This window comes from Phanerochaete carnosa (assembly GCF_000300595.1).
Source record: "Phanerochaete carnosa HHB-10118-sp unplaced genomic scaffold PHACAscaffold_3, whole genome shotgun sequence".
NCBI lineage: Eukaryota > Fungi > Basidiomycota > Agaricomycetes > Polyporales > Phanerochaetaceae > Phanerochaete > Phanerochaete carnosa.
This window is the reverse complement of record NW_006767630.1, coordinates 4,066,203-4,091,567: the sequence shown is the minus strand read 5'-3', so window position 1 is coordinate 4,091,567 and position 25,365 is coordinate 4,066,203. Positions and strand designations below refer to the sequence as shown.

At 56.3% G+C, this 25,365-nt stretch overlaps 7 protein-coding genes across 7 annotated transcripts; 3 read left to right on the top strand and 4 right to left on the bottom strand.

The window, feature by feature from the left end:
• Positions 1 to 172: 172 nt before the first annotated feature.
• Positions 173 to 3,623, bottom strand: PHACADRAFT_253202 (uncharacterized protein). The gene is made up of 12 exons (XM_007393947.1): positions 3,515 to 3,623; positions 3,450 to 3,455; positions 3,305 to 3,387; positions 3,233 to 3,252; positions 3,125 to 3,179; positions 2,672 to 3,073; positions 2,270 to 2,623; positions 1,991 to 2,220; positions 1,783 to 1,942; positions 1,221 to 1,732; positions 429 to 1,169; positions 173 to 368 (listed from the first exon to the last, which is right to left on the bottom strand). Exons 5-12 carry the CDS (start codon positions 3,143 to 3,145, stop codon positions 308 to 310), a joined length of 2,481 nt encoding a protein of 826 aa, XP_007394009.1. The 5' UTR covers positions 3,146 to 3,179; positions 3,233 to 3,252; positions 3,305 to 3,387; positions 3,450 to 3,455; positions 3,515 to 3,623; the 3' UTR covers positions 173 to 307.
• A 138-nt stretch (positions 3,624 to 3,761) lies between these two features.
• PHACADRAFT_253201 (uncharacterized protein) lies at positions 3,762 to 4,294 on the bottom strand. The gene has a single exon (XM_007393946.1). The coding sequence runs from the start codon at positions 4,217 to 4,219 to the stop codon at positions 3,992 to 3,994; it is 228 nt and encodes a 75-aa protein (XP_007394008.1). The 5' UTR covers positions 4,220 to 4,294; the 3' UTR covers positions 3,762 to 3,991.
• A 461-nt stretch (positions 4,295 to 4,755) lies between these two features.
• Positions 4,756 to 8,083, bottom strand: PHACADRAFT_253199 (uncharacterized protein). Its single transcript, XM_007393945.1, has 3 exons — positions 7,779 to 8,083; positions 7,535 to 7,726; positions 4,756 to 7,486 (listed from the first exon to the last, which is right to left on the bottom strand). The coding sequence occupies exon 3, from the start codon at positions 7,218 to 7,220 to the stop codon at positions 5,295 to 5,297; it is 1,926 nt and encodes a 641-aa protein (XP_007394007.1). The 5' UTR covers positions 7,221 to 7,486; positions 7,535 to 7,726; positions 7,779 to 8,083; the 3' UTR covers positions 4,756 to 5,294.
• A 2,212-nt stretch (positions 8,084 to 10,295) lies between these two features.
• PHACADRAFT_253197 (uncharacterized protein) lies at positions 10,296 to 13,102 on the bottom strand. Its single transcript, XM_007393944.1, has 3 exons — positions 11,953 to 13,102; positions 11,764 to 11,902; positions 10,296 to 11,711 (listed from the first exon to the last, which is right to left on the bottom strand). Exons 1-3 carry the CDS (start codon positions 11,997 to 11,999, stop codon positions 10,638 to 10,640), a joined length of 1,260 nt encoding a protein of 419 aa, XP_007394006.1. The 5' UTR covers positions 12,000 to 13,102; the 3' UTR covers positions 10,296 to 10,637.
• A 1,500-nt stretch (positions 13,103 to 14,602) lies between these two features.
• Positions 14,603 to 18,351, top strand: PHACADRAFT_253195 (uncharacterized protein). The gene is made up of 16 exons (XM_007393943.1): positions 14,603 to 14,919; positions 14,986 to 14,991; positions 15,046 to 15,128; positions 15,177 to 15,196; positions 15,250 to 15,304; positions 15,366 to 15,728; positions 15,787 to 16,134; positions 16,193 to 16,350; positions 16,407 to 16,475; positions 16,526 to 16,685; positions 16,735 to 16,846; positions 16,904 to 17,142; positions 17,203 to 17,339; positions 17,398 to 17,421; positions 17,478 to 18,158; positions 18,220 to 18,351. Exons 1-16 carry the CDS (start codon positions 14,817 to 14,819, stop codon positions 18,281 to 18,283), a joined length of 2,622 nt encoding a protein of 873 aa, XP_007394005.1. The 5' UTR covers positions 14,603 to 14,816; the 3' UTR covers positions 18,284 to 18,351.
• A 584-nt stretch (positions 18,352 to 18,935) lies between these two features.
• On the top strand, positions 18,936 to 22,688 carry PHACADRAFT_193823 (uncharacterized protein; the record flags this gene model as incomplete). Its single annotated transcript, XM_007393942.1, has 9 exons — positions 18,936 to 19,261; positions 19,320 to 20,058; positions 20,114 to 20,155; positions 20,209 to 20,265; positions 20,317 to 20,392; positions 20,447 to 20,565; positions 21,832 to 21,863; positions 21,955 to 22,157; positions 22,210 to 22,688. The coding sequence occupies 9 exons, from the start codon at positions 18,936 to 18,938 to the stop codon at positions 22,686 to 22,688; spliced, it is 2,073 nt and encodes a 690-aa protein (XP_007394004.1).
• A 1,007-nt stretch (positions 22,689 to 23,695) lies between these two features.
• Positions 23,696 to 24,508, top strand: PHACADRAFT_207486 (uncharacterized protein; the record flags this gene model as incomplete). The annotated part of the gene is made up of 2 exons (XM_007393941.1): positions 23,696 to 24,106; positions 24,170 to 24,508. 2 exons carry the CDS (start codon positions 23,696 to 23,698, stop codon positions 24,506 to 24,508), a joined length of 750 nt encoding a protein of 249 aa, XP_007394003.1.
• Between the last annotated feature and the right edge of the window lie 857 nt (positions 24,509 to 25,365).

The window sequence follows — 25,365 nt, the reverse complement described above, 5'->3', positions numbered from 1 at the left end:
TTCCTTGATAAGTTTGATACGTGTGATTGGCAGATGAGCCGGCGGCTGCGTCCTCAGACTCCTCACCTTCCTCCACATCAAGACGGCTTCCGCCATAGCAGAAGTTGAACCAGCGGTACCAGTATTCTTTTCGAGACTTGCTGTAATTAGTATTATTTCACAATTACTGTAGCTGGTTGGAATAGAAAGGGGATGCTGTTATCGGCCGGCCATTGTACAGCGAATATCGCGTACGGCGATGCTCCTACCGAGCAGAGCGTAATAATACAGAGAACTATTCAAGAAATGAAGTGACTCGGGATGAAATTTACTGTTGTTGCTGAGGCATGCCACCAAATGCAGCAACATACGTATTCCAGTCGTCCGCGCTGCAACGATGCCAATGAATGAGCAGATGCGATGACCATCACAAGAGCCAGAAGACCTACACAAAGCCTTGAGGCACATTCGACCACGTCGAAAAGTTGAGCGTGCCATCGTTAAAGTCCGGAAAAATCGCCCCAAAGTTTTCTCCGAATGATGCCAGCAGGTCCGTGAAGTTGTCTGGCGTCGCACAGTTCTCCGGCGGGGGCTGCTGTTGCTGCTGCGGCGCGTATAGCGGCTGTGTCTGCGTTGGTGCCTGGCTCGCGCCGGCGGGCGCCTCGGACAGTGACGCGGACAAGTTCGACAGCACCTGGTCGTACATCATGCTCTGCGCCGTGAACATCTGTCCAAGCCCAAACTGTGAGTTCGCCCGCGTGGGCACTTGCTGCGCAGAGGCATCGCCGTTGGTGCCGGTGCTGGCGAACACACCAGCAGAGTCTGCAGTGTCGTAGCCGTACCAGCTTCCGAGCACGGGCGGGAATCCGGCCAAAGACGCGTTGGTCGTCTGCCCAAGGTTTCCGCTTGCGATGTCCATGTCCGTGGAGTTCGGGAGTGGGGGTGCGCCTGCACTCGCCGTAGACGCGAACGGCGACGGCACTTGTTGCTGTTGCTGCTGATAGAGTCGGCTCGAGGCGCGTTTCGAACCAGCGATGTGTCGTGGCTCATCAGAGCCCGTATCAAGCGATGCGCTACTCTCCGGAGAGTTGTGCACATCATCAGAGTCGCGGTCCCGCTTGTTGCTCGCCGGAGAACTCGCATCTGGCAGCGGTAGTTCTCCAGCACTTGCGAGTTCGTACAAGATGTCCCTGCACACAGTCGTCAGACACAGCTTTAACGAGTCGGCGGAAGGTGCCCACCAGATACGCCCCGCGGTGTGCCACTTCACCTCCAGCGCTTTCAGCATCCCCATCGCCTTGTGCACGTCCTCCATGCCCTTCTCGTAGTCGATCGCGAGGCCCGCTTTCTTTCCGCCCCAGATACTCAGCAGGAGCACAATCGTCGACGAGAAGACTCCCATCATGCTGTTTACTGGCGGGTACCCGTCACGCTTGAACTGCACATCCAGTACATGGATGCATGATCGCGCCGCGTTCGTGCAGATAGCCAGCGATGGGAACGATAGCGCCGAAGGCTTCCGCGGGGATGGTATGAACGGCCGATGCACCGCGATCTGCAGGTGATAGTATGCCGCGTACAGAAAGGCCGACTGCGTAAAGAACTCCTTGTCTTCGAGGTTCGGGTCCCAGCGCAAGTGGTTTGGCACCGAGTCAATCCATTTGTTCAGCGCTGAATCGAGCTCAGCGACAATGTGTTGCTCCCACTGGGGGCCGACAAAGCCCAACATCACCTTCGATTTATTAATGGAGTACTGCATTCTATGTCAGCGGCGTGCATGAGCAAGAATATAAGTGCACTTACTATTGTGCGAAGCGAAAAAGCAAGAATTTGGTTCAGGCGCAGCAGGCAGTTGAAAGCTGATATCTTCGACGGCTTCCCAGGCGGCTGCTTGAAGGCTTGCTCGGGATCGGCATGTATCCAGTACTCGTCGTCGCACTCGATAGGCATTTCCAGATCAAAGCTGGATATTAAATTAGAATTGTCGAAAGGATGAGAAATGGCTACTGACTCTTCGTCGTGTATAGCGCAAGGACGACCAAGCGCAGAGCTAATGAAGCGATCCAGAGTCACCAGAACCCAGAATGCTCGCTTCCACAACTCGTCCTCCACAGTCCTCTTGTTGGAGTTGTACACCTTGCGGCGGTGGGCGCCGACATCCTGCGCAAGCCGAATGCCCGTCCCAATGACCGTCCACGACGACTGCGGCGTCGACGAGCCATGCAAGAACATGGAAGTTAGCTGGTTCAAGTTAGCATATGACCAACTCATTGTAATTGGCGGTACGCACGCAACAGATCTGCAGGTCGTACAGCCTCGGCGGAGACAGAAGCGACCTCCGGACCCACTGCACCTGCCGGAACCATTCCCAGCCCGCCGAATGTCCGCTGCCCGTGCCAGGTAGAATCACGCGCGGGTCATCTGACCAGCGCGCACCGAGCGCGCATACGAGGAGCACCGTCGAACCGAAGCCCTCGTCGCGCCGGTGCAGGCTGTCAACGATGCCTTTCTCGAACGTCGGCCGGTGCAGCAACGGGATTTGCACGTTCATTCGCGCAAAGTATCGGTCGATAAGGTGGGTCATGAGATCTTTGGGCGGGAAGTTTGTATGCGCTTTCGGGTTTTCAAGGGATTCCATAACCCACTGTGCGGACGTTAGCAGGTGGGATATGTGGTAGAGAAAGCAGCTTGCCGAGTGCGCACGCCAGTACTCAGGACGTTTGCAAGGCGCTATCCTTCTGCGCCCGTCGGGCGCACGAGCAGGTTCGCTACCGGAATAGGTCTGCTTGAGAGCCATGGCCGTCTGTAGGAACATTACGCTGCTCGACTTGCCGAAGAAGCGCGGATGTATGGGATCAATCGTAACATCTCCCATGCGACTCTCGAGCGTAGTCGTCTTCGTCAGCTCGTCGTCACTGGTGTCCAGATCGTCTGCGTCAACGGGAGGCAGCTTGGGTTGCGGGGCTCGCCTTTGGCTTTCGCTGCAGGCGACAGAGGGGCCCGCAACTTTCTTTGTGGGACCGCGATTCGTGAGCCAAGCGTCCTTGTCAAACGAGCCGCCAAGCTCTTCGAATATATCGCCATCAGGACAGAGCTACACAGAACGTTAGCGGGACAAGCGAGCTGTGTGAAGTGGGAGCTCTACCTTCAGGAGTAGCTTCTCCATTTTGACCACTCTGTTCTCGAGGCCTTCGACATAGCTGCCCAATATTGAGTTCACATATTCACCAAGACTATCCATCGTGCAACGTACCCTTTCGGGGGCCCTCGTTTCTGAGTTTGATGTCAACGGAGCGGTCACGATAGATTGAAGCTTCAGACGCACCTTCGCCGCCTCGACATACGAGCACTCTTGGTTATACGTGATACAGTTCGTACATCGGTTATTTGGCATTGACCCTCCATCGCCTGCAGAATATATCATTAAGTGAGCCAGGCACAGGGCAGCAGCGGACAGTTCGGGTACGCACAGCGAACTAGATACAGCCGGCCTCAGTGAGCATGAGCGCACTTAAGGACTCGCTCTGGCTCCTACCTTTCTTTCTCCGACATGTGTCACAAGCCCTCTGAACACGTCTCTTCTTCAGGCCCTGCGGCAGGCCATCCTCATGCTCGGTTTGGCTTTCGTCGTCTGATGACATGGTCGGGGCCCGAGGCGTGGAAAAGTTGTCTGTTGAGGGGTCTGATAGCCTGGCTTATGAGGGATTCGCGCGAGAACGGATATAAGGCTTGACGTCGTCTGCTCCTGCGGTCAGTGGCTGAGCAAATTGAGCGTGCCGGTGTCTTACAAGATGTGGAATGTGTTCAGGAGGCAACGATTTGGACAGCCGCTCGACAATGCTGGATACGCCGGACGCTGCGGTGGTCGCTTCCGTGTTCTATGTGAAACACGATAATCCTGGACGGCGTATCGCTCAAGGCCTCGCTAGACTTTACTGCCGAGCCGAGTGTAGACAGAAGAGCTGCTGAATATCAAGGGCTTTGCGCGGTCTATTGAGAGTTGCGCAGCAGATCATCCAGATTGTCGCGCCGAAGCAAAAACGCATGACGAGAGCATCGCCCGGGCCTCGAGTGCGCTTCGTGCGGGCTGTGGAGAAGACGCAAGGCGATGAGCCACAGAGAAAAGGGTGAAAGCGGTGCAAAGCAGATCTAGAGTATATACGGGCTGTTTCTTCGCCGGAGCGCCGGATGGCTTCTGTCTCGCCATGAAACTGGCAAGGGATGCATCGTAGCCTGGCATGCGACCTCGTCGAAGAGAATGCGCTGGGGTGAGAATGGCGAGTAAGATAGCATTTTCGGTGGTCGACCTGCAAGAGGCGGGATTGCCTAAATTGGACAGCGTCGCTTGTGATGATGCGCCTGTGCGCCGTCGGGGCAACACGAGAGCGAAGGCAGTGAGCAAAAATAAATAAAAATAGGTATCGAAATATGAGCAGGCTTAGCCTCAATTTACCTGCCGATGTTCGTGCATCGCACGCCAGGTTTATGTGGCGCTTGGCACGGATGTCCAGACCGTCTGCCGGTCGCGGTGTGGGCAGGTACCGGTCCAGACGCAACCTGTTGTCCGCTGAAGGTTCGCGGATTCGCCAGGGAGAACCAGCTGCTCGACGCACACGGGGGAGGTTCGTCGCATATCAACGGCGGCCTGAGAACTCAAACGTACGGTTGATCAGCACGGCCGCCGCGTAGACGCAGGCAGACAGGTAGGCGAAACACGCGGACGATGAGCCAAGCCTCTCGGACGTTCACGTAGAAATAGCACTATTTACACTATGCAACAGACCATACAAGTACACATTAAGGTAGCCTACATACGAGAACTCGGGCCAGAGACGTGATGTGCATGCGAGCGCTACAAAGCGGTAGAGCATACACCGACGTCGCCACGTACAAAGCTCCCGCACCCAGATACGATGACAGCAAAAGAAGAAAGAAAGACAGAGAGCTACATATTATGATGCAGATGCCAATGAGACGAGCCGGTGCAGTGTGCAAAAGCAGCCTACTCCGACTCGCATGCGAGTGTGCTAGGACGTGAGAGTTAAGTACCGTGAAACTGAGAGTGAAATGAATGGTGTAGAGGATTGGATGGTGGATGATGATGGATGGATGGCGTTATGGATGAGTAGGATACGGCGAGACAAGCAAGAACATGTGTAGGAAGGAGAGGAATACGAAACCCATGAACGACAGACCTACGCACCCGGCGGCGCTACCCAGACATAATGTACACCTTGATAAGAGAACGCAAAAAAAGAAATGAACAAGATCGTTCGCAGTTACGTGCGATATGAAGCATGCCCAGCCGCCGGTGTTCACCAGCCGGCATAGTGATAATCGTCGGCCCAACTTCGTGTACGGGCCTTTGCCGCCAGCCGACGCTGCTCCTGCTCGTCCACGGGAGTCCTCTGCCCAGAGTTGCTACCTCCGCCCTGCTGCTCTGGGTTGACAGCCGTCATGGGCTGCAGGCGCGAGCCCACGAGCCCGCCGCGACGCGCGCCGCTTGTCAGGTTCAGCTTACTCACCTGGCGCTCCCAGAGCAGGTTCCGGCGCAGGCTTTCGGAGAGCTCCGTGGCAAGCATCTTCCGCCGCGTCGTCCGGGGCGTCATTGGCGGCGCTGGCGCTGGCAGATTGTAGGGATGTCCGAGCGGGATCGGCGCGGTGACGGCCGCGGTCAGCCCTGCGACACGCTGGTTTCTGACAGGAACCTGTGGTGTCGCAACCGTGGGCTGTGCGGCGCGCGGCTGTGGAGGCGGTTGCTGCTGAGGTACCTGATCTGCGGTACGACGACGTGAAGGGCTAGCGAGGGCGGCAAGTTTTTGTTGAGCGAGACTTCGCGAAACCTGGATGTCGTTATCCTGGTCGTCTTCCGAGTCAGTTTCCATCTCCGCCCCTTCAGGACGGCCCTTGGGGCGGTAGGGCTGATTCGTGCCATCGCTGGGCGACACCTGAGCAGTGAGTGGTGTTATCTGCGTGGCGAGTGGAACCGCGATGGAGCTCCTGCTGGTCAGGTGGCTGGTCGGAGGTAGTCGCCCACCCTGCTTGGCCAGTTGCGTCATGTCCTGCGAAGAGTAACTGGTACGATAAGGGTGGTTCGCAGGGAAGATAGTCGGGTCAGGTTTCAGAAGCTGCGACAGCAGTCCTGATTTAGTCCTGTTGAGGCTCGAGTACGACCGCTTTGGAACCTTGGCGAAGAGATCGCGCTGACGCTGAGCTTCCTCGGCCGCTTCGCGCAAACGTGTCTCTTCGCGCTGCCGCTCCTTCTCCTTCTCGTCCGCGCTGTTGTTGCTGTTGTCGTCCGCCCACTCCGATTCGTCGTCCGAGTCGGTCGTGTACTCGGAGGAAATACTCATGACCAGGCCTTTGCGCGCAGGAGCGGCGGCGGGCTGCTTAGCTGGACTCGGCGGGCGCGGTTTAGGGACGGCTTTGCTCTGTTGGGGCTCGGGGGACCTTATCTCAGTGCTCTTTCCGTCTCTGTTAGTGCTGTTAGACGATACGGAACCGATGTTAAACGTAGTCTTCCTCGGCTCGATGGCCCGCTTTTGAACGGCAGGCCGTTGCGCCGCCGCCTTCCCTGCCCGCACCGTGGCGAGCCGCGAGACTTCCTTGCCGCGGCGAACGTTCGGCTTGCTCATCGCGCGCTTGGGTGCAGGGACGTCAGACTTGACATTACTGCGGCTCGATGTCGCGCTGTTGCTTGGGCTGGGTTCGGGTGCTCCCGCGGGCCTGCGCGGACCAGTTGCCCGCGCGTCTGGCGATTCCCGGTCAGGTGATTCTGCAGTCTGCAGGAAGAAGCGCCGGTCGGAAGGCTTTAGTGTCTCGTCGTTCCGTGATTGCACGGTAGCAGCGTGGGGTGGTACCGCAGCTGATGTTTTCTCCGGATTCGCCCCCGGAGCATCTGGATTGGATGACGACGATGATGCAGCGGCGGTTGTCGGCCTAGATACAGCAGGCGGTGCAGCTTGGTACATGGTCAGCGCCGGACGCACGGGAGGAGCGAGATGGGTTGGTGCCGGTCCAGAAAATGTGGTGGTGTGGGAAGGATGGGGAGTGGCCGGGGGCGTGGGGTGGGGCGTAGGGTTGACAACGACGACGCGGGGTGCTCCGACATTTGGAGGCGTCGACGGCAACTGAACCATCGGCAGGGCGGGCTGAGGCTTCGGGTGCAGGAGAGTCACCGTCGGCGTAGCAGACTGGGCGGGACTTGGCCGTGCCGTGCCTGAGCCCGATCCAGGCACCATATGCTTCCGCGTGTTTGTACTCGAACCTGGATACGTGTGTGTGCGCACAGGCACCACCACCTTGCTGGGTAGGATGTCCGCAATTATCGACCCCACACGCTGCGCAGAACTTGAGCGTGTACGCGGGCGAACAGGCATGCTCGCGGTGCTAAGCCGGCGTGTCGCAGGATGGGGAACGCCTTCGCCATGCCACGAGTGTCGAGTGGGACCGATGGCTGCGGGTCTAAGCGAATCGCTCGAGTCGTTCCCTGGAGGTACAGGTAGCGCTGAGCAGGTTAGTTAGGATGCGATGTAGCGCATAAATGGCGACACACCATCCGTGGGACCCGCTTCTGAGACGGGGGTAATTGGCGTCGCGCACCGTGTGTTCGCGAGCGACGATACGGAAGAGCTCGATGAGCTGCAGTCAGAAGATTGGGAGTATGACATTTCGCGATGCCACAGCCGCCATGACATATTCTCCAAGCGTCGGCCATCCTTAAGCGACTCCTTGCATTTTGTGAACACTAAAGGGCCATCAGCCCCGCATAGCGGCCTCAGAAGCCAACATCCACACACCTGTCCACATTCCAAACAGTGCATCTTCGCCATCCAGCTCCTTGAGGACGTCCGCCGACACCGACAGGATGGGGGAAGGAAAATCGATCATGGTACAGGTGAGAAGACAAAAGACAGGTAAAGAGCGATCGAGAGCGCGAGAGGGCGTGAAAAGCGTATGAAAACAATTGTAGAGCTGGAAGATGAAGCTACGGCCTTGCGTGCGACGAGGAATTTCCGGTGAGAGGTAGAAACCTAGCAGCAGGTCGTGCAGAATCGTCGTTCAGAGTCGGATGAGTCCGAGCCTCGCCCGTTGTCCTCGATCGAACGGGGACGTGAGATGAGGAGATGGTAGCGTGTGTTGCAACGGTTCGGAGCGGCGTTGCTGGCAACGCGGCCCAAGCTCGTCGAGTTGACGATGGCAGTCGTTGGGAGAGAGAATCTGGGCGACAAGCGCAAGCGAAAGTCACGACCGACACTGCGCGCTTGTTTGATCCAGTCTGCGCGGTCCGGATCACCGAATGGGGAAACCATGCGCCTATCATTTCCAGGCTGAAAGCGCGCCGGACCCCGTCAGATTTTCCTTTTTCGCAGCAATGCATCCCACTGTCACCGGCGCCACAATGATCAACTCCGGCCGCTGGAGGACATATTTCAGCTGTGCGGCATTTTTCAGCCTGTTAACGATCTAAGTACAGACGTTGGAAATACTGTGTGAAGGCGAAATCTGGTAAATTTTCCCTTTCTGACGAAGCTACAAGTCATGTGGAAATAACAGCTCCGTCCAGGCCCGCTGTCGGCACCACAAACTCGCTCGAGTTGGCGTAGTGCGCGGAGTACATGTGTGTCACGTAACTACTTCCGAAGTGGAGGCTAGCAAGAGTACAAGAAGCTGCTGTCCTTAATTTACGCCATATACGTGTAATCTCCGCCTCATGCCCTGCGTAGTTGTTTTCTTATTTTCTGCGTTTCGTTTCACCAGGTCCAGACAGGAGTACCGCGGGTTTGCCTCCTCAAACTCGGCAATTTTTTCCCTCCGTGCAGGCACTGTGCCACGGAGTGCGAGGATTCCGTCGCTGCAGTACACCCCAGCGTATTTACTCCTATGTCGACCCATGATTTGGTTTCCCCGCAACGTGTGCCCCGGGGAAGCCCGCATAGCAAGCATCTCCTCCGTGACTTGCACCGCTCATGTTGACCCGTCCGCGGCCGGCGTGTGGATCACCGCGTCTCATTCAGTATGTGGACGTCGTCTTTAGGTCATACCCCATGTTTACACCGCCCGTGGTGCCTACTCTATTACGGTCGAGCCAGGTGACAATGCCCCGCATTTCATTAACCTTTAACCTTGCTACACTAGCCAGCATGCATACCCAACTCTGTGCGACCGCTCTCCGAGGCGACCCCCACTAGCATGCCTATACCATAAGCAGAGCTTCAGTGCCTCGGCCTGGGACCCGCACCTTTACTCGCACACAGACCCTTTCTGCACGAGCGGACGCTGCCCCCCATCACCGCCGGGCAGCCGGCCAATCACATGCGGCGATGCGTCACGGCACCCCCGCATCTTCGCGAAGTCCAGACGAGCGTGCGCGCGCGAACAGCCCTGCAGGGGCGCCGGCATCTCATCAACTCGCCCTTCAGTCCAATCTATCGCTGGCCTCATCGCGCGCGCGTCCGCGGTGGATGTGCGGCCGGGTGACGAGACGGCATGCGCGATCTGCGCTGTGCCCAGAACGAGCACGAGCAGGCCCGGACGCTATGTCGGGGCTCGCGCTGACCGAAACGTGAGCTGGCAGCTCGGGACGACGCACACGTTCCTCCACGAACACACGCACATCATCAGGCATCCCCAGAGCCGTCTCTGTCTTACACGTTACGACACGCATCGCATGCACCCTGTTGTGGTGCAACAGACGGATAGACGGTAAGACGTCCGACGCGCGTACGAAAGCCCCAGAATCATGATTGCAGATCCCGCCCACGTGCATGCAGCCCGGCAGCAGCTCTCTTTCGCTCTCTTCGCGTTGCTGCTGCTCCCCCCGTACGTCGATGCTCCCGCTTGAGCCGATCGCGACCCTCGATTATCTGGCGTCATGCTCGCCAGGGTCGCGCGTGCAGAAGATGAGCCAGCCGTCGGCGACCAGAGATGTCGCCAGGGCCAACATACCCATGCTTCCGGCGTGCAGTTACGATCTTGGGGGCGGCGTGTGGCTTTCCGTGCGCATCCCGAGTGGCCATGCCCACTGTGAATGCGGCGAGTTACATCCGCCTGAGCGTACAAGACACAGGACTGACGAAATTCGTATATCCTGTGTCGTCAAGGTTGGAGATATTATGGAAAGACAGATTGCCATCTTCAAGGTGGTATTTGGCGAAGATTTGCAGGGGCATTCTGGCAAATATCCCTCGCGAAGCTACGTACTCGTGACCAATTGATAGTCGATGGGACGCGTAATGGTACGTTGGACTATGTCCAAGGCTCGAACCTGCTACAGATCCTCCAGTCGCGCGCATACGATTCATATGTACATTCTCTTCATTACCCAAGTATATTACAGGGAGGTATAACTACAAAATCCTTTTATACTACTTTCAAGGCCGCAGGCGCCCTCGTTTCAAACGGGCCCCGCGACAACAACGTACTGCGATGCACCAACAAAAAAAGCCTACAACACTAATGAGGAGCCTACTCTATGGAAAGGAAGGGAGACAACTACGAGCATCTTTAATGCGTACAGTCTATTGACGGATAAAGGGGTGGGTGCATGAGCATATGCGCACGCGCATGGGCAGAAAGCGAAGGCGAGGCCCTGGTACACATTAATGATACAATTAATAACGAAGAACCGCGAGCGGAGGCAGGCGACATAGCATCGCTCACGCCGCCGCCACAGGGGAGTGACCAGCAGCGCCAGCCTTCCGCACGTACGGCCGCGGCCCCTTGTCCGTGCACGTGCCCTTCTCGACGTGATACTTGAGTCCGTTCGGGTTCAGGTAGCGCTTCGTGCAGCTCGCGTTCGGGCACCGGTACTGCTTCTCGCGGTCGCGGTCCTTCCGTCGCCCGCTGATCTTGATGCTGTGCGCGGGCTGGTCGAGGAGCTCCGCCTTCACCTGGCCCGCACGCGACGGCCGCGACGACGACGGTGACGGCGCGGGCGAGTAGTACGGCCGGAACGCGGTTGGCGTCGGGGACGGCGACGGCGCCGTTTCAGCGCGATAATACGGCTGGCGGCGCGAGAGTGAGAGTGGGATGCTGCACGGCTCCGGGGACACAGACTGGCTGGGCGAGGCAGCAGTGCCGTCGGCACGCGGCTGCGGGTTCTCAAGCATTGCCGGCGGCACGCAGGTGGGTTCGCTAGGCTTTGGCGAGAAGGGCAAGGGTGGCAAGCATGCGGCTTCGCCCAGTTTCGGAGACGGGGAAGAGAAGGCAGACGTGACGGGACTCGACGCTGTTGACGCCGTCAAGCTGTCGAATATGCTTGGAGCAGTGCTAAGCGTAGGCGAGGCAGGCGACACGGGTGATGGCGGGCCGACCTCGATTGCAGGAGCGAGCGCGTTTTGCGCCTCGAAGCCAAACGGGTCGTAAGGGTCTGCAATATCGGGGAAGCCAAAATCGAGGCCGAGCCCACTATCGAGGACGTCGGCAAACGGCGATGTGGCCATTTGGTATTCGCTTGGCGGATACGGCTTCGGGTAGTCGATGACAATGCTGGCGACGGGTGCGCGAGACGACGAATATCCAGCGAGGTGGGGGAGATACCTTGAATAAGGAGAGCTAGGGCTTGATAATGCCGTATTTGATAGCGAAGAAGATGCGGGTGATGGGGAAGGAGGGGCAGGGTACACGGGCCTGCCATCGGCGCCGATGACAACGACGTGGGACTCTTCAAAGTGGTCGAGGAGGGCATGCATGTCTGGCAGGGTCAGCCCGCAGCAGCTGAAGTTGGTGCACTGTATGCGCGTGAGTACACCTGAAATAAGACGAGACATTGATGCCACGTACAAAGTCCTTCTCACGTTCAAGCATGGGACCATAGTCGTCTAGCTGTATGCTGAGCGGCGTCGTTGGCCGCGAGTCTTGGGACACGATGGACGATGGAGAGCCGAAGCGACGCTGTGACGCGTCGAGGGGAGGCACAGAGCTGCAGTGCGATGAGATGATTTCACCAACGGGCACATACGAAACACATACCCTCGAGGAGACGGAGCGGCGGTTGATGGAGTTGTAGAGACAGACATGATCTGGAGCGACAAGCGAAGGGAGCGGGCTGATATAAGGGAGCGACGGAGGTGTGTTGTTCATAAGAGGTGGACCGTCAAGGTAATCGCCTGGTTGAGCCTAGTGCTTGATCCCCGCTCGGTCCATGCCCACATGCGAAATTTGCCTTCGCGACAGCCGCGCAACTGTCATCGACGCATTCCCACGCTCAGAAATTCCACTGAATAATCCATCGGCTTCTCCCTTTGCCGCTGCCCACCTCCACGTGCACGCTCATGACATGGCGCACGGTCCTCCACGCCCAACAGCTTCCGCGGATGGTGATAGCGCACTCCAATATTCTGATGCAGGTGGGAACGGGTGGGGGCGGGAAAGTGTCACGCGCCCGGGCGTGCCACGGGCGGCATCGGTGGACACTCGCTTTACGTCGTGCCAGGTCACGAACGCTGCCGAACCTGCTTGGAGAGCGCGGAGAAGGGAGTAGGCTCCGCCAGAAGCGTCCAGCAACCGACACGGGGGTCTAGAGCGTGAGAAGTATTTGCAGGGAAGCTCGCCCTTGTGGCGTCTGCCAGAAATGGCCATATGCCAGGCTCATCCATGTTCCGCAAACGTCGCGCTTTTTCCTGGTTGCCGTCGTCGCGGACAGACCGCCGCAGACCGTCGCAGCCTCCCAAGCGGAAGCGAGCTGTGCATTTCTTCTGGTCTGCTCTTTGTTGCGGCCGTACATGCTGTGCTTTGAGACACAACGCTCGAGTTGCCTGTGCAAATAGTGAGGTCGGAGACACGCCTGTCCCGGGAGAAACAGATTCCAGCCCCACGGTCGATCCCACAGCACCATCTTCGAGTGGGTAAGGCCTAGCCAGCCTAGTGATGGATCACGAGGCTTCATACTCCTGCAGTAGTGGATTGCCGAACGAGGCCAAAGGGCGGGGCACGATGCAGACGCGAATGGCGGCGTAAGAGGCGAAGAAATAGGGAAGAAAAGAGCGTGAGGAAAAGAGAAAAAGACGGCGACAGACGAAAAAGCGTCGGGCAGCTCTTATAGCTTCCAAAGGTCGTGTCGGGGAGCGACGCATGGCGTTGGTGTCCTTTGAGCCACGCTGACCACGACGTTGGCCTCGGCGGTGTTGAGAGAGTGGAACTTTGGGACAGAGGAGCGCATGAAGTTGCGAGACAACGCGTCGGTGTGGGGGCTGGACGCGACTTCCACTAAAACCAGACAAAAAAAGGGCTGTGGGAGTGTACCCAAACTTGTACAAATACACCTCGAGTTCCCAGAGCGCATCTGCCTGACGTCCCCTTCTGCTCGTCCACCGCTTCCAAGCTCAGCTCTCCATACGCATGAGATTGCCTCATCGTTTGTTTGATACTCAGGAGTACTGTACGACTGCATGTTTCCTATGCTACTTCCGAGCTTGTTTAGGGCCAAAGGTTTATCAAAGCGCGCAGAGTCTATCGTGCCCGCAGAACGTGTCCGGACGTTCCCAACATCGACTTGTTGAATTGCTCATAGACGACCTCAGATTGCTGGTCTATGTTTATTCGGGCGGCAGCGGTAAATGAATGGGGATGTTCATTAAGCTCACAGCAGGGTCTCGCCCTGAGCTGCGCGAGCTACAGCGTCCTTGTCTGGAACAAGGGTCGCGATGCTTTCAGTGCGGATCCGGGGTCGGCGTCAGCGGAAGCTCGATGTCCTTATGCCAGGCTTATCTCTCCGCTTCATGGTCTTTCGTAAGGCAAAGTTAACCCTGACGCGGACGCTGAGCCACTTCGTAGGATACACGCGGTCCAATGACGTCCCAAGTGGTAAGTTTGGCTTAGCCCAAAACTCGTCGCGTCGAGGTTATCCACATGATCACAGGTGCTTACAACACCTGTCTCGCATACAGACAACGCTGCATCTCGCCTAGCTCGGGCGCGAGGAGACGACAGTGCCAGCGCCATGCAAAGCATCCGGCAGTTGATGCGCCGTTCCCTCCATCTGATGGCGATTTGAATTCCGTCTGATGGCGCCCTGCACCCTTCTTTCCTCAGATTCCGGAGTGCAATTTTCGAGTCAAGAATCCACGTCGGCCTTCTGACCGTGTTGTACGCGATGTACGAAGCTTGCGGAAGATGCCAGCGGATGCAGCATTGGCGTGCACCGCCTGTCACCGCTTTCTCATTTGCTGATGTGGCAGTTGAGCCTCAGCTCTCCGCGAACGGACTGCGCCGGGGGTGCCAGGTCACTCACGCTTAGGTTATGCGGCCCATGTGGTTGGCTCATGTCTTGCATTCTCAGCGGAGTCTCTACCGTTTGCTTCGGATGTAAGGATGCACGTAGTAGTAGAGCTTATTCGCAGCTAGTGTATTGCACGGGAGTGTATGTCCAAGCAGTGGCATGCACGTTAGAAAGCTTATCGCCAAGATTCGGCGCAGGCATCGTGGCGCGGTTGATGGCGGTCTCGAACCCCCCGCGGTCGACCGCGACAACCGATCGCTGTTGCGGTCGTTTCCCGCCGGATGATCGATATCCTGGCGCAACTCCGGCTGCGGAATCGTGCCCTGACACCGTGAGACATATGGCTCTTACGTATCTTCGCGGCACAGGTCTGCGGAATAGCTCCTCGCAGAGGAACAATGTCGCGATAGGTAGGGACGAGAGTCTGCGATGGTGACCCACAGCGCCCGCCGTGCTTCGTCATACTTGCTCTTTGCCGCACACTCCACTAGGGTCGCCTGCACTCGTACTGGCTATAGAATCAGGCTCAGGCTGGGCTTACTAAGACATACTTGTCCCTCACAAAACCTTGCCTGGAAACTGAACTAGTCCGTGGCGGCACCTGCGAACTGTGGTCATGTCGAGTGACGGAAGCGACCTAGCTACCACGACGACTGCGGCGGAGAAGGCGATGAAAAAGAGGCGGGTGCGGGCATGCGACCAGTGTAGACGACGAAAAGGTACGTGCCGCGTGCGCTTCCGTCTCGGTATAGGTAGGCTGAACTTGCTGCGCGTTCGCTCACAAGTCAAATGTGAGTGTGCTGTAGGCTGTCCACGGCTGCAAATATGAATCATACGTGGGCCAGGCGACGGAGCTGAGGTGAACGGGAGTCGGTGTACGAACTGTGTGTCGTTCAAGTATCAATGCACATACGTCGCGGGTACAGACGTGAGTATAATGGCTCTCCTCCCGAAATGCGACTGAGTCTCGTTCCAGAAGCGCTTTTGCGACGTCGAGTGTGTATTTCGGTGCATATATGCGCGTGTAAACCTGGCTGAGGAGGCTGCAGATACGTCCAGAATCTGGAAAAAGAGCTGACAGAGGTCCGGCTGCTGGTCCGCAAGGTGCGCCCTAGATTCGGGACCTGCGCGAGATGACTCTCGGTCTCACATACGCATCATGCAGCTGCAATACGAGATCCATGCACTCCGGAATGTGTCCAGCAATCCGTCAGAATTCACAAACTCAGCGGTATCCTCCAGCGCGTGGCAAACCGCATCTGGCCTACCACGCACGGCACGCCTTACTCCAGATGCAGAAGACTTACTGGGCGAAGACACAGACGAAGAAATTCTCGTCGAAGGTTTCAAGAGCCTAAACGTCAAGACTGAGGAGACACACTTCCTTGGTCGGGAGAGCAACCTCATGCTAATCCGGAAAGCAATCGACCTGAAGCAGGAGTACTCACAGTCGCCAGAGAACTCGTCCCCAGACAGGGAGAGTGGAGCACTGTCGTCTCAGCGTCCGGAATTTTGGGATGATGCCACCGTAAGTCATGCATCTTGCCTCTCACTGCGCGTATACAAGCCGATCTTCTTTCCCGAAGATCCTCATCAAGCCCGACCCGCCCTACGAAACCTTCCCGGAGCCGCCGCTCATGTTCGAGCTCATCGACGAGTTCTTCCTACACCTGAACTCCAACTTCCCGCTCCTGCACCGGCCGACGCTCGAGGCCGGGATCCGGGCGGGCCTGCACCGCGCAGACGAGGGCTTCGGCGCGACCGTCCTGCTCGTGTGCGCCATCGGGGCGCGCTTCTCGTCGAACCCCGCCGTGCTCGTCGACGGCGCGCGGAACTGGCACTGGGCGGGCTGGCCGTGGTTCGCGCAGGTCCGCGACCGCCGCAAGCTCGTGCCGCTCGCTGCCGTGCGGCTGTACGACCTGCAGGTCACCACGGTGCGCGCTTCTCTCTCGTGTTGCCCTCGTCGGACCGCGTGCTGACGGTTGCGGGCAGCTCCTCGCGGCGTACGTCGCGGCGACGGCGGTGCCGTATGCGATGTATTCCATCGTAGGCTACGGGCTGCGGCTTGCGCAGGACTTGGGTGCACATCGCCGCACGACGTACCCCGCGACGCCCACTGTGGAGAGTGAACTCAAGAAGCGGGCATTCTGGCAAGTTTTGGTGTGATATCGCTGCCTGCCATCCTGCTGATTACGCCCTTTTCTAGGTGCTTGGTGGCCATGGATAGAGGTATGTGTGGCTCGCTGGGAAGACCATGTACTGTTCAAGATGAAGAGTGCGTGCGTGTACTGTTGCATTGTGCTTCGCTCATCGCAAATCCCGCAGCTTCGATCTGGACTTGCCCATCGAATGCGATGACGAGTATTGGGTTACCGAAGACCCGGCGCTTGCATTCAAGCAGCCTCCAGGCAAACCATCTAAAGTGTCGTTCTTCGTACGCATCCTGCGGCTGGGAAGCCTCCACGCATATACTCTTCGAAACCTTGTAAGTGCTGAAGTCGTGCAGTGCAGCTTGAGTGCTGAAGTACCTGCAGTACTCGCTCCGTGCGATGGCCAGAGTGCGCTCGGATCCTCAGTGGGCGCAACAGCTTGTTTCCGAGCTCGACTCAGAGCTGAACAAGTGGGTTGACTCGATACCGGATCATCGTGTGTACGGTTCACCCTGCTAGCCTATCGCTTCGCTCATCTGAGAGTGTGCTCTAGTCAAATGGGACGCGGACCAGTCCAGTCTACTCTTCGTGAACCAGTCCGCGCTGCTCTACCCGGCATACTACGGGTTACAGATCGCTGTGCACCGGCCATTCATACCTATGCCTCGCAAGCCTTCGCCTCTGTCCTTCCCCTCGCTCGCCATATGCACGAACGCCGCGAGATCGACGATACACGTCTTGGACAAGCATTATACTCGGCTCGGCACCGCACTCTTCCACCACTGGCACCAGGTGCGCTGTTGTTCATGTTGACGTGCATTGAAAGCAGAGCCTGATTCGTGGAACGTGCAGTTGTCCCTGATCACTGCGGCGATCATATTGCTGCTGAACATATGGTACAGCAAGCACACCGGGTTGTCGGTCGACATCGCGAAGGAAATGCAGGATGTTAAGAAAGCGCTAAATATGCTGCAGGCTTTGGAGTCGAGGTGCGAACGATTCGCAAATCAATCGTTCGTCTGGTTCTGACACTGGTAATTCCTGCAGATGGAACACCGCTGGGCGATTCTGGTATGTCAGCTATATTTTCTGTTTAGACAAAACAACCGGGCTGACATATATGTTAGGGATATCCTGCACGACCTGGCTAACTTCGTCGATGTTCCTGGGCAGCAGAAGGATCCCCTGCACCAAAAGCGCAGGCGCGAAGACGACGGCAACAGCAGCAGCGCGGAGCAAGACGCTTCGTTCCAAGCCTCCGGCGCGCCCCATCCGTCTCGCGACATTGCAGGCTCGAGACGCGCGGAACAGTACCAGCAGTCTGCCCTGTCTCCTGGCGCGACTTCAGGTGCCCCTGCCTTCTCCGCAACCGAATTTGACTTTACACTTCCCGTGCACAGCGACGAACTCGGCCGGCTGCCGTGCGCGGGTGAATTCGACTTCACTGACATGTCGACGCAGGAGACGTGGCAGCCGTTGGAGGACATGGCATTCACTGCGAGTCAGCCCTTCGATACATCGATGCGGATGGGTAGTGTACCGCAGGGTGCAGGCACGAATCTGGACCTTGACGCGATCTTCTCCGACCTCCTCCCCGTGGCGTCCTACGAAGACGCGTTCGCTGCGCTCACGCAGACCGCGCCGCAGTACCCAGCCCCGTTCTTTGCGAGGCCGGTACAGCCCGGCTCGTCAACGCTACCGTCGCATCCTGCGTTCCATGCCGCGCCCGGGCCGTCCGCTGGTACGTCAGGCGCACCGCTTGCGGAGGCCGGGCCGCCATTGTGGGGTGCAGGACCTGGAGGCTCATCGTGCGTGCTTCTCCTTTCTCTCTTCACGTATGCGCGATCGCTGACTCCCAGTCCCTGACAGATGGAATTCGAGTCAGTATCTGCCTCCAAATGGTGGGTTCTCACATAGAACCGGGAGCATGTGACGTATACAAGGCAGTGACACGCGGGAGCTCTCATAAATGATATAATCTACGCTTTGACGGCATGTACACCGCCCCATGTCAGTCGATTGGTATCGGTTCTTGCATCAAACTAGGATCCTAATCCTGGTCAGCACGCCTTTCATTGACACCCATGGATCACCATGAGCACGTTACACAGGAAGGCTGTGAGTCTAGAAGGAGCTGATGTGGATAACAGGATCGATTTCGGCGCTCAACTCGATGGGAGAGTATGTCGATACTGTCTATTGTGCTGACCTTGATTCTGAGTAGGGGATATCAAAAGGCCAGAGTACTGGTGCATCCTTCCGCTTATGGGGAAGGCGTCCGTGCGAGTGGAAAGGCTAGTATGCCGTTCACGGAAGACTTGAATGGTTCATGTAATGGTTCAAGGTAATAAGGTTCTGGAAGCACGTTGTATCCGCACGTATGGCATAGTTTGGCATCGCCATTTCAGAATCATACAGCCTATCGGGAAGTTCGCAGTGATGATAGCTTGCGAGCCGGCTCAGCATATTGCGCTCTACATATATCGAGTCACTCCCTTGCGGCATGTCAGATCATACCCCAGGTTGCGTTTTCAGGCCGTACTATAACTATAGTCGAATTCCTCTCAACCTTGCTTACCACTCTCATGCCTATTCATGACCCTTCGCACGTATACGCCCAGCAGCTCATCAGCTGTGGCCTAGGTCTACCACTCTGGCAACCGGAGCCGCCGACTTTCGGTATTCCAGAGATCGGTGACGCTGGCTTCATCCAGAATGGCTGTTTCTATCGTCTCTTTAATGCACTGAAGCCCGCAGACGATCCACTGAACAGTCGTGGCGTTCCAGACGGATTCGAACTCGTCAACTTTGATGAGACCGAGTTCATCCATCCGCTTTGCAACTCCCTACCGGCAGGCGCTCTCTATAACAATTCATCAGTGCATTGCGACTCGCAAGCAGGCGTCGAGGTGTGCGTGTCGCGTTTCTACTGCTGCAGCACCCTATGTATACGCTAACTCGTACAGCAGCAATGGCCTACTGCAGTTGTCGTACTGTTTCACCTGCTATAATAAGCGAGCAGCAATGGCTGTGGTAGCTGATCCCGCTACATCCACGGCAACGTTGAACAACCAGTCTCTTCCGACCTACATGGCGAATAATTACGAGTCCTGGTACAACTTCGCGTCAGATAGAGGGCACGCACTACGCCGTGGCGATATCTACCTTGTCCGCGGCCACGTTAGAGCATCCAACAGGTGGGCCATTGCAAGTTGCGAGAGCAGCGAACGAGGGCACAGGATATCCTTTAGTGCGGAGGCCCTCTACTTCACATCGCCTCGCTTCAACTGGTCGCATACATCTAGCGACAATGTGGGAATGAGGCAACGGCGTGGACCAGGCCGCGCCGGGTCGAACGTCGCCGAGGGCCCCCCGCCGCAAGTCCTCGACCAAACGATGTTCATCAGCTACTACAAGCTCAAACTGAGACTTTGGAAGTTTAAACACATCGTCTCTGGAGTCAACTCGAAAGACTCGGGCGGCAACGACGATGACCCGTCGACAGGCATGCTGGTACGCCGCCATAGGACTCCCCCCTCCAACTCTGCCAGCCACGATGCGCACCGCAATGCGGAGACGGGAAGTGGTTCCCAAAGATCAAACACTAGTTCAGCGTCGGGTAAAGGCAAAACGAAGGCAAAGGTTTATGCGTTCGAGGGTGAGCCGGATTCCCGCATAGTGGACGATGGATCAGAAGAAGAGGTACAGGTGTCGTTGTATGGCCTCTGCCATTTATCTTCCTGTGCACTGACTGTAAGCGTAGTTTTATGATCCTCTTGACTACCTGCTCGACTATATTCTCGAGGTACGCACCTGTGATTATGAGTGGTCCCTGTTCAATATTCCTATACCATGTAGCATTCCGATGCACAAGCCGCGATCGCCAGTCACGACGATTTGTACACCGTGTGCGATGTGAGTATAGCAGAGTCTAGATGCGACTATAAAGCTGACGACAACCTTTAGCTGTCGAATTGGCCTGAAGATATCGCCGCTCACATTTGCCAAGTCCAGCCGAAGATCTATATTGGAGAGGGGGGGCGTACGTCACCAGAGATTTGGACGTGTTCTCAGTTCATGCTGACGCTTCGCACAGTCGGGCAGCTCTTTCCTCCTCCTGAAGATGGAACAGGCTGTATGAAGCCGTCTGAAGGCTCTGTCAAGCTACAGAAAACGAATAAGCCTTCGCTGGACCCAAAGACGGTGTGGAATTTTGTGCGCTCACAAGAGACAGCGGCCCGCCATGTCGGACGAGTACTTGAGGCTATCTTCTGTAGCCACCGCTCTGGTAAATACAATCAACAATACCTTATCGCGTACGCAAATTAATCAGCATCCCAGACCTTTCTATGCTACGGACGTTAAAGACCACCGCACTGCCAATACGACACAACGTTGAGGAAGATTGTGATGCCCTTCAGCCTCAGCCTCACATTTTGCCCACGCCGGATTCTACGCAGGAAGATCACGGTTCTACTATGCGTACAGCAAACCTGAGAAGTATTGTGAATGTTGTGTAGTAACGAACAATGCTTCGCTCCTGTCTTGCTGGAGATGCCCCTAAACTATCGCTGTCGCTTTCGAATTTTGATTATGAGTAACAGAAGTACAAACTAAATAGACTATTTGTAGACACATAGTGTTCTTCCATAAACTGATCACCTTGGAGGTGTACACTAGGCCGAGTATGACGCAGTTCATCATCACTTGCAACTTAAGAGCGACCTTTGCATAAGTGCTTCAAGTTGGTGACGGTAGAAAGAGGCATATGTGCTATCTTAGAGAGTCCTTGCAGCATTGAAGACGAGGGTGCGTGTAGATGTCCCTTTTTAAGTCTCTGAACGAAAACGAGGTGTCGAGGGCCCAGGCCAGGCCGAGTCTCGACGAGGGACGAGGCGCGCGCGCGCGCTGCGTCACCAAGCCTACACTGGGTGGTAAGCGCACTTTTTTCCGGCGTAAAATCAGCCAAAAACTGATCCAACAAGACCCCAACTTTATCCGGTTTTCACTGAAAAAAACCGAAGGCAGAACTCATTTTTCCGCCAGTTTTACTGTGTTTTAGACCCTTTTGGCTGGTTTTGCACCGGTTTCTCCTCAATTTGCATCGGCGTAGAATCGAGGAATAACGGGGCCTTGTTTAGCCGCTTTTGTCTGAGTTTTCTTGAGAAAAAAACTGCGCTTACCACCCTGTGCTATCGTCCAATAAGGGAAGCGTTAGCGCCCTGTCCTTTACACTGCCAGCTCCGACGTCGACTATCCTATCGAATGCGATAAAGAGAATGTGTGACGGACTATCCACAGAAGGCGTTCAAGTAGCCCACGGGATGGCCTTCGACCACCGTGCACTTCAACGGCGTCCTCAACTTGGAGCAGATACACGCACATGTCCCAACGGCTCTATCTGAACTCTGTCAGAGAAGCTCACATGATCGCAGTACTCGCCGCAAGGAGATAAGATTCTCGCTGACCCCTTCTCAGCAGATTGTTGCAGAGCTGGACTCGGAGCTGAATCAGTAGGTAGACTCGATCCCCGAGCACCGTGCGCATAAATAAATTGTTTCGGCCGCCTTGCCGACTATGCACAGTGAAATACAATCCTATCAGGGAAGACAGCTTCTCCTTCGCTGGCCAATCTGCCTCGCACCACGCATCGTACTACAACTTGCGCATCTTCATCCGCGCGCAGGCACGTGCCGCTACCCTTCCCGTCGCTCGCTATTTGCACGAGCGCGCTACGGCAGTGCATCCAGGTCGTCAACAGGCACTTTACGCTGTCTGGCTCGGCGATGATCTACCGGTATCCTCTCGTACGAGATCTTTTGCGTCGCATGTAAGATATGATTGACATGCACACCGTAGGCGTCACTGTTATCGTCTGCGATCATCATGCTGTTGATGTTGCAGAGAAGCTCGAGTGTGTCTATAAGACGCTGTGCATGTTTAAATCTTTCGGAAAATGGTGGGCCGGGTGCGAGGAGCGCACGAGCAGAGGCGCGATAGCGACGCCCAGTCAACGTCACCATCCTCAAGCGCCGCCTCCATACACTAATGATTCGGATCCCAATAGTCTGCCCAGTGGCGAGGCCCTTAACACCGGCAGCTACCGGTACAACCCACCCGCACAACAAAGCGTTGGTGCGCAGTGGCAACCCGTATCGCCACCGGCCCCCGACGGTGCATACGCGTCCGATCCGAACCTCGAGGCGATTCTTGCAGGCCTGCTGCCTCCACCCTCTCACGAGAACTCGCTCGCGGTTATATCGCACGTCGCGCCACAATACTTTCCGTCGGGGCAAATTCTCCGACAGAGCGCTGCCGCTGAGTGCGGGGGATTTTGAAGCGCGACCGTGCGTTCAATCGGAGAGTGAAGGGACGCAGGCGATCTTTTTAGGGCTTCAGCCCGCAGTGTCCGAGCTGACTCACTGTGCTCTTCGTGCGCGAACTTAAATGATAGGACGCCTTATGTAACACATATCTGGCGCTCTGTACTCCATGCTTCCGGACTTGGAATTATCGCGTCAGAACCAAATTTCACCACGACGGAGACGGAACACTCTCTCCTTACTCATTGTTGTGGCGTTGTTCATCGATTTCATCTCCGACCTGGACTGTACGTTGGTCATGTTCCTTCCGCGCCGACACTCAACTAATTGATTGCGACATAGACTATGAGGCCCTTCAAACTCTCCACAGCACCCATCTTGCCGTCCTCATACGGAGCGAGCCCGCTCGTTGAGGCGTCACAAAGAGCCACACTCTACGTTTTCCTGGCAATCCTGCTAGCTAGCTGGCAGCGAGGGAAGGTATCTGCACTTGGCGGCTTTACAGGACTCTATCCGACTTTGTCACCCGCCATTGCGTCTACTTGGGGAAATGGGCGACAGAAACAGGGGTGAGCATTCCGCGAAGAAGAAATCCTCTAGAGCCTGTGATTTGTGCAAGAAGAAGAAAGGTATGCCCCGCCGTATGTTATGAGCAAAGCGTGCTAAATTGCCGCGGTCCACGTCACTTTGTGAGGGCAGTGCGATGTGGGTGATCATCGGCATCAGAGGATATATTTTGCTTACCCAGTAACTGCTAGGCCACGGGGAAGAAGGAAAGTCGTGCTCAACCTGCGTAGCATTCGGAAGTGAATGTACATACGCTGGAAGTGCAGAGGTGCGTTAGACACCCGCCAATGCCATCTGTAAGGCTGTCCCTCACACTTCTTCAGAGGCGTTATGTGGACGGCGAGTAATTATCGAAATGCGTTTTAGACTAAAGTGGACCGCGATTGAGGGTACCGCAGGTATGTCAGGGTTCTGGAAATGGAAGTCGCCAGATTGCAGCTTCTGGTCCAGCAGGTATGTCGTCTGATATATGTGACACCGCGACGGTGCGCGCAGAACGATCTCAATACATCGAACAGCTACGATTAAAGCTTGCCCAACTCGAAAAACCCCATATCGCAAGTGAGTCCATGGTGAGGACTCTGGCATACTTTCCCGATCGACTGTCATCTGTCACGGAAGTTTCTGCCAAGAAAGAGAAGACCGATGAAGATGAGGGCTTTCTGGAAGGCTTCAAGTACATGGCTCCCGACGATACACGTGACATTTGCCGCTTCATGGGCCGGTCCAGCGGCTACGCTCTCATCAGGGCTGCAGTACAAATGAAGCAGGATCTCGTAAAAAGCAGGCAAATCCCGTTACATAGCCGGATGTGTAGTCCCACAATGTTTTCCAACTGGCGTTCAGAATTCTGGTTATGTGACATGGTAAGACCTTAGCTAGTCTGGGCCACACTCACACTGACCTCGGTACTTAACGGCACGCAATAGGATATCTTCCCGCCAAGCCCTCCATACACAGAATTCCCGGAACCTGCAATCATGAACGAGCTCCTCGACGAGTACTTCCTGACCATCCACGTCAACTTCCCTCTGCTGCACCGTCCTACGTTCCTACAGAGTATCGCCTCAGGACTACACTTGACAGACGAAGGCTTCGGTGCTACGGTGCTGCTCGTGTGTGCCCTGAGTGCGCGCTTCTCGGCCAATCCCTCCGTGCTCCCGCCTGGCTCGGCGAACTGGTGGTGGGCGGGTTGGCAGTGGTTTTACCAGGTGCACGCCATGCGCAAGCTTATTCCGCTCACGACTACCACGCTGTACGATCTGTAGATTGCCGCGGTAAGACCCTTCGTTGCTGCTCCCCTGGTGCGCTCGCTCACGACTCGAGACAGCTCTCCGCAGAGCTGATTCAGTTCGGCGGCCTAGACACGGGAACTTATTAAGTTACACCGGACTAGCCACCCAGAAGCGCCCATGAGCGGCTAAGACACGCTGAAGAATTTCTGAAAAGCCCAAAAAATGGCATAAGCGGGAATCGAACCTGAGACCTAGAAGTAACCTCAACGCGCCACGCCACTGGGGCATAAGCTCTTGAAAGTAGAGAAACGGAATTATGATACATTACCATTTTTTCACCTTGTCTTAGCTGCTCAAGTCTTATGTTCTACCACCCATACACTATTTTCCTGATATAAGGCATTTACTGGTGAATTACCCCGCATAGTGTTTCGTTAGCTAAGACCACGGCACGGCTAAGACACCGGCGCGGCTCAGACGTTGGCGTGGCTCAGACGTTACCGTGGCTCAGACACTGGCGTGGCTCAGACGTTACCGTGGCTCAGACATTGGCGTGGCTCAGACGTTACCGTGGCTGGCCGTGGCTAAGACATACCATGTACAATACTACAACCTTACCGTAATTACAATAATTTCCAAGCAGCGCAACCGAGCATGAAACTCAGCGATAGAGTAGCGGGGCCCCTCGCCGAAACACCTGAAAAGAGAGGCTTCCTGCTTGAGGGGCCAACGGCGGAACCAGCCGACAGCAGGGCGTGCCGCTCCTATGCGCGCGGTGTATAAGAGATCGATTCGGGGTTGTAGATGTACTTGATCCAGCAACCTGTTTCATCTTCCACGTAGTGGTGTATCTCGGACTGTCGAGAGAATAAGAGATGAGGTCACGGAAA

Coding starts and splice junctions, on each gene's coding strand:
- PHACADRAFT_253201 (XM_007393946.1), bottom strand. CDS start 4,219: ATGCCAGGCTACGATGCATCCCTTGCCAGTTTCATGGCGAGACAGAAG.
- PHACADRAFT_253199 (XM_007393945.1), bottom strand. CDS start 7,220: ATGGTGCCTGGATCGGGCTCAGGCACGGCACGGCCAAGTCCCGCCCAG.
- PHACADRAFT_253195 (XM_007393943.1), top strand. CDS start 14,817: ATGTCGAGTGACGGAAGCGACCTAGCTACCACGACGACTGCGGCGGAG. Junction 17,143..17,202: donor TCTTCCACCACTGGCACCAG/GTGCGCTGTTGT, acceptor TGGAACGTGCAG/TTGTCCCTGATCACTGCGGC. Junction 17,422..17,477: donor AACACCGCTGGGCGATTCTG/GTATGTCAGCTA, acceptor CATATATGTTAG/GGATATCCTGCACGACCTGG.
- PHACADRAFT_253197 (XM_007393944.1), bottom strand. CDS start 11,999: ATGTCTGTCTCTACAACTCCATCAACCGCCGCTCCGTCTCCTCGAGG. Junction 11,903..11,952: donor GCCGCTCCGTCTCCTCGAGG/GTATGTGTTTCG, acceptor ATCGCACTGCAG/CTCTGTGCCTCCCCTCGACG. Junction 11,712..11,763: donor TTGAACGTGAGAAGGACTTT/GTACGTGGCATC, acceptor ACGCGCATACAG/TGCACCAACTTCAGCTGCTG.
- PHACADRAFT_253202 (XM_007393947.1), bottom strand. CDS start 3,145: ATGGAGAAGCTACTCCTGAAG. Junction 2,624..2,671: donor AGTACTGGCGTGCGCACTCG/GCAAGCTGCTTT, acceptor ACGTCCGCACAG/TGGGTTATGGAATCCCTTGA. Junction 1,733..1,782: donor CTTTTTCGCTTCGCACAATA/GTAAGTGCACTT, acceptor CATAGAATGCAG/TACTCCATTAATAAATCGAA.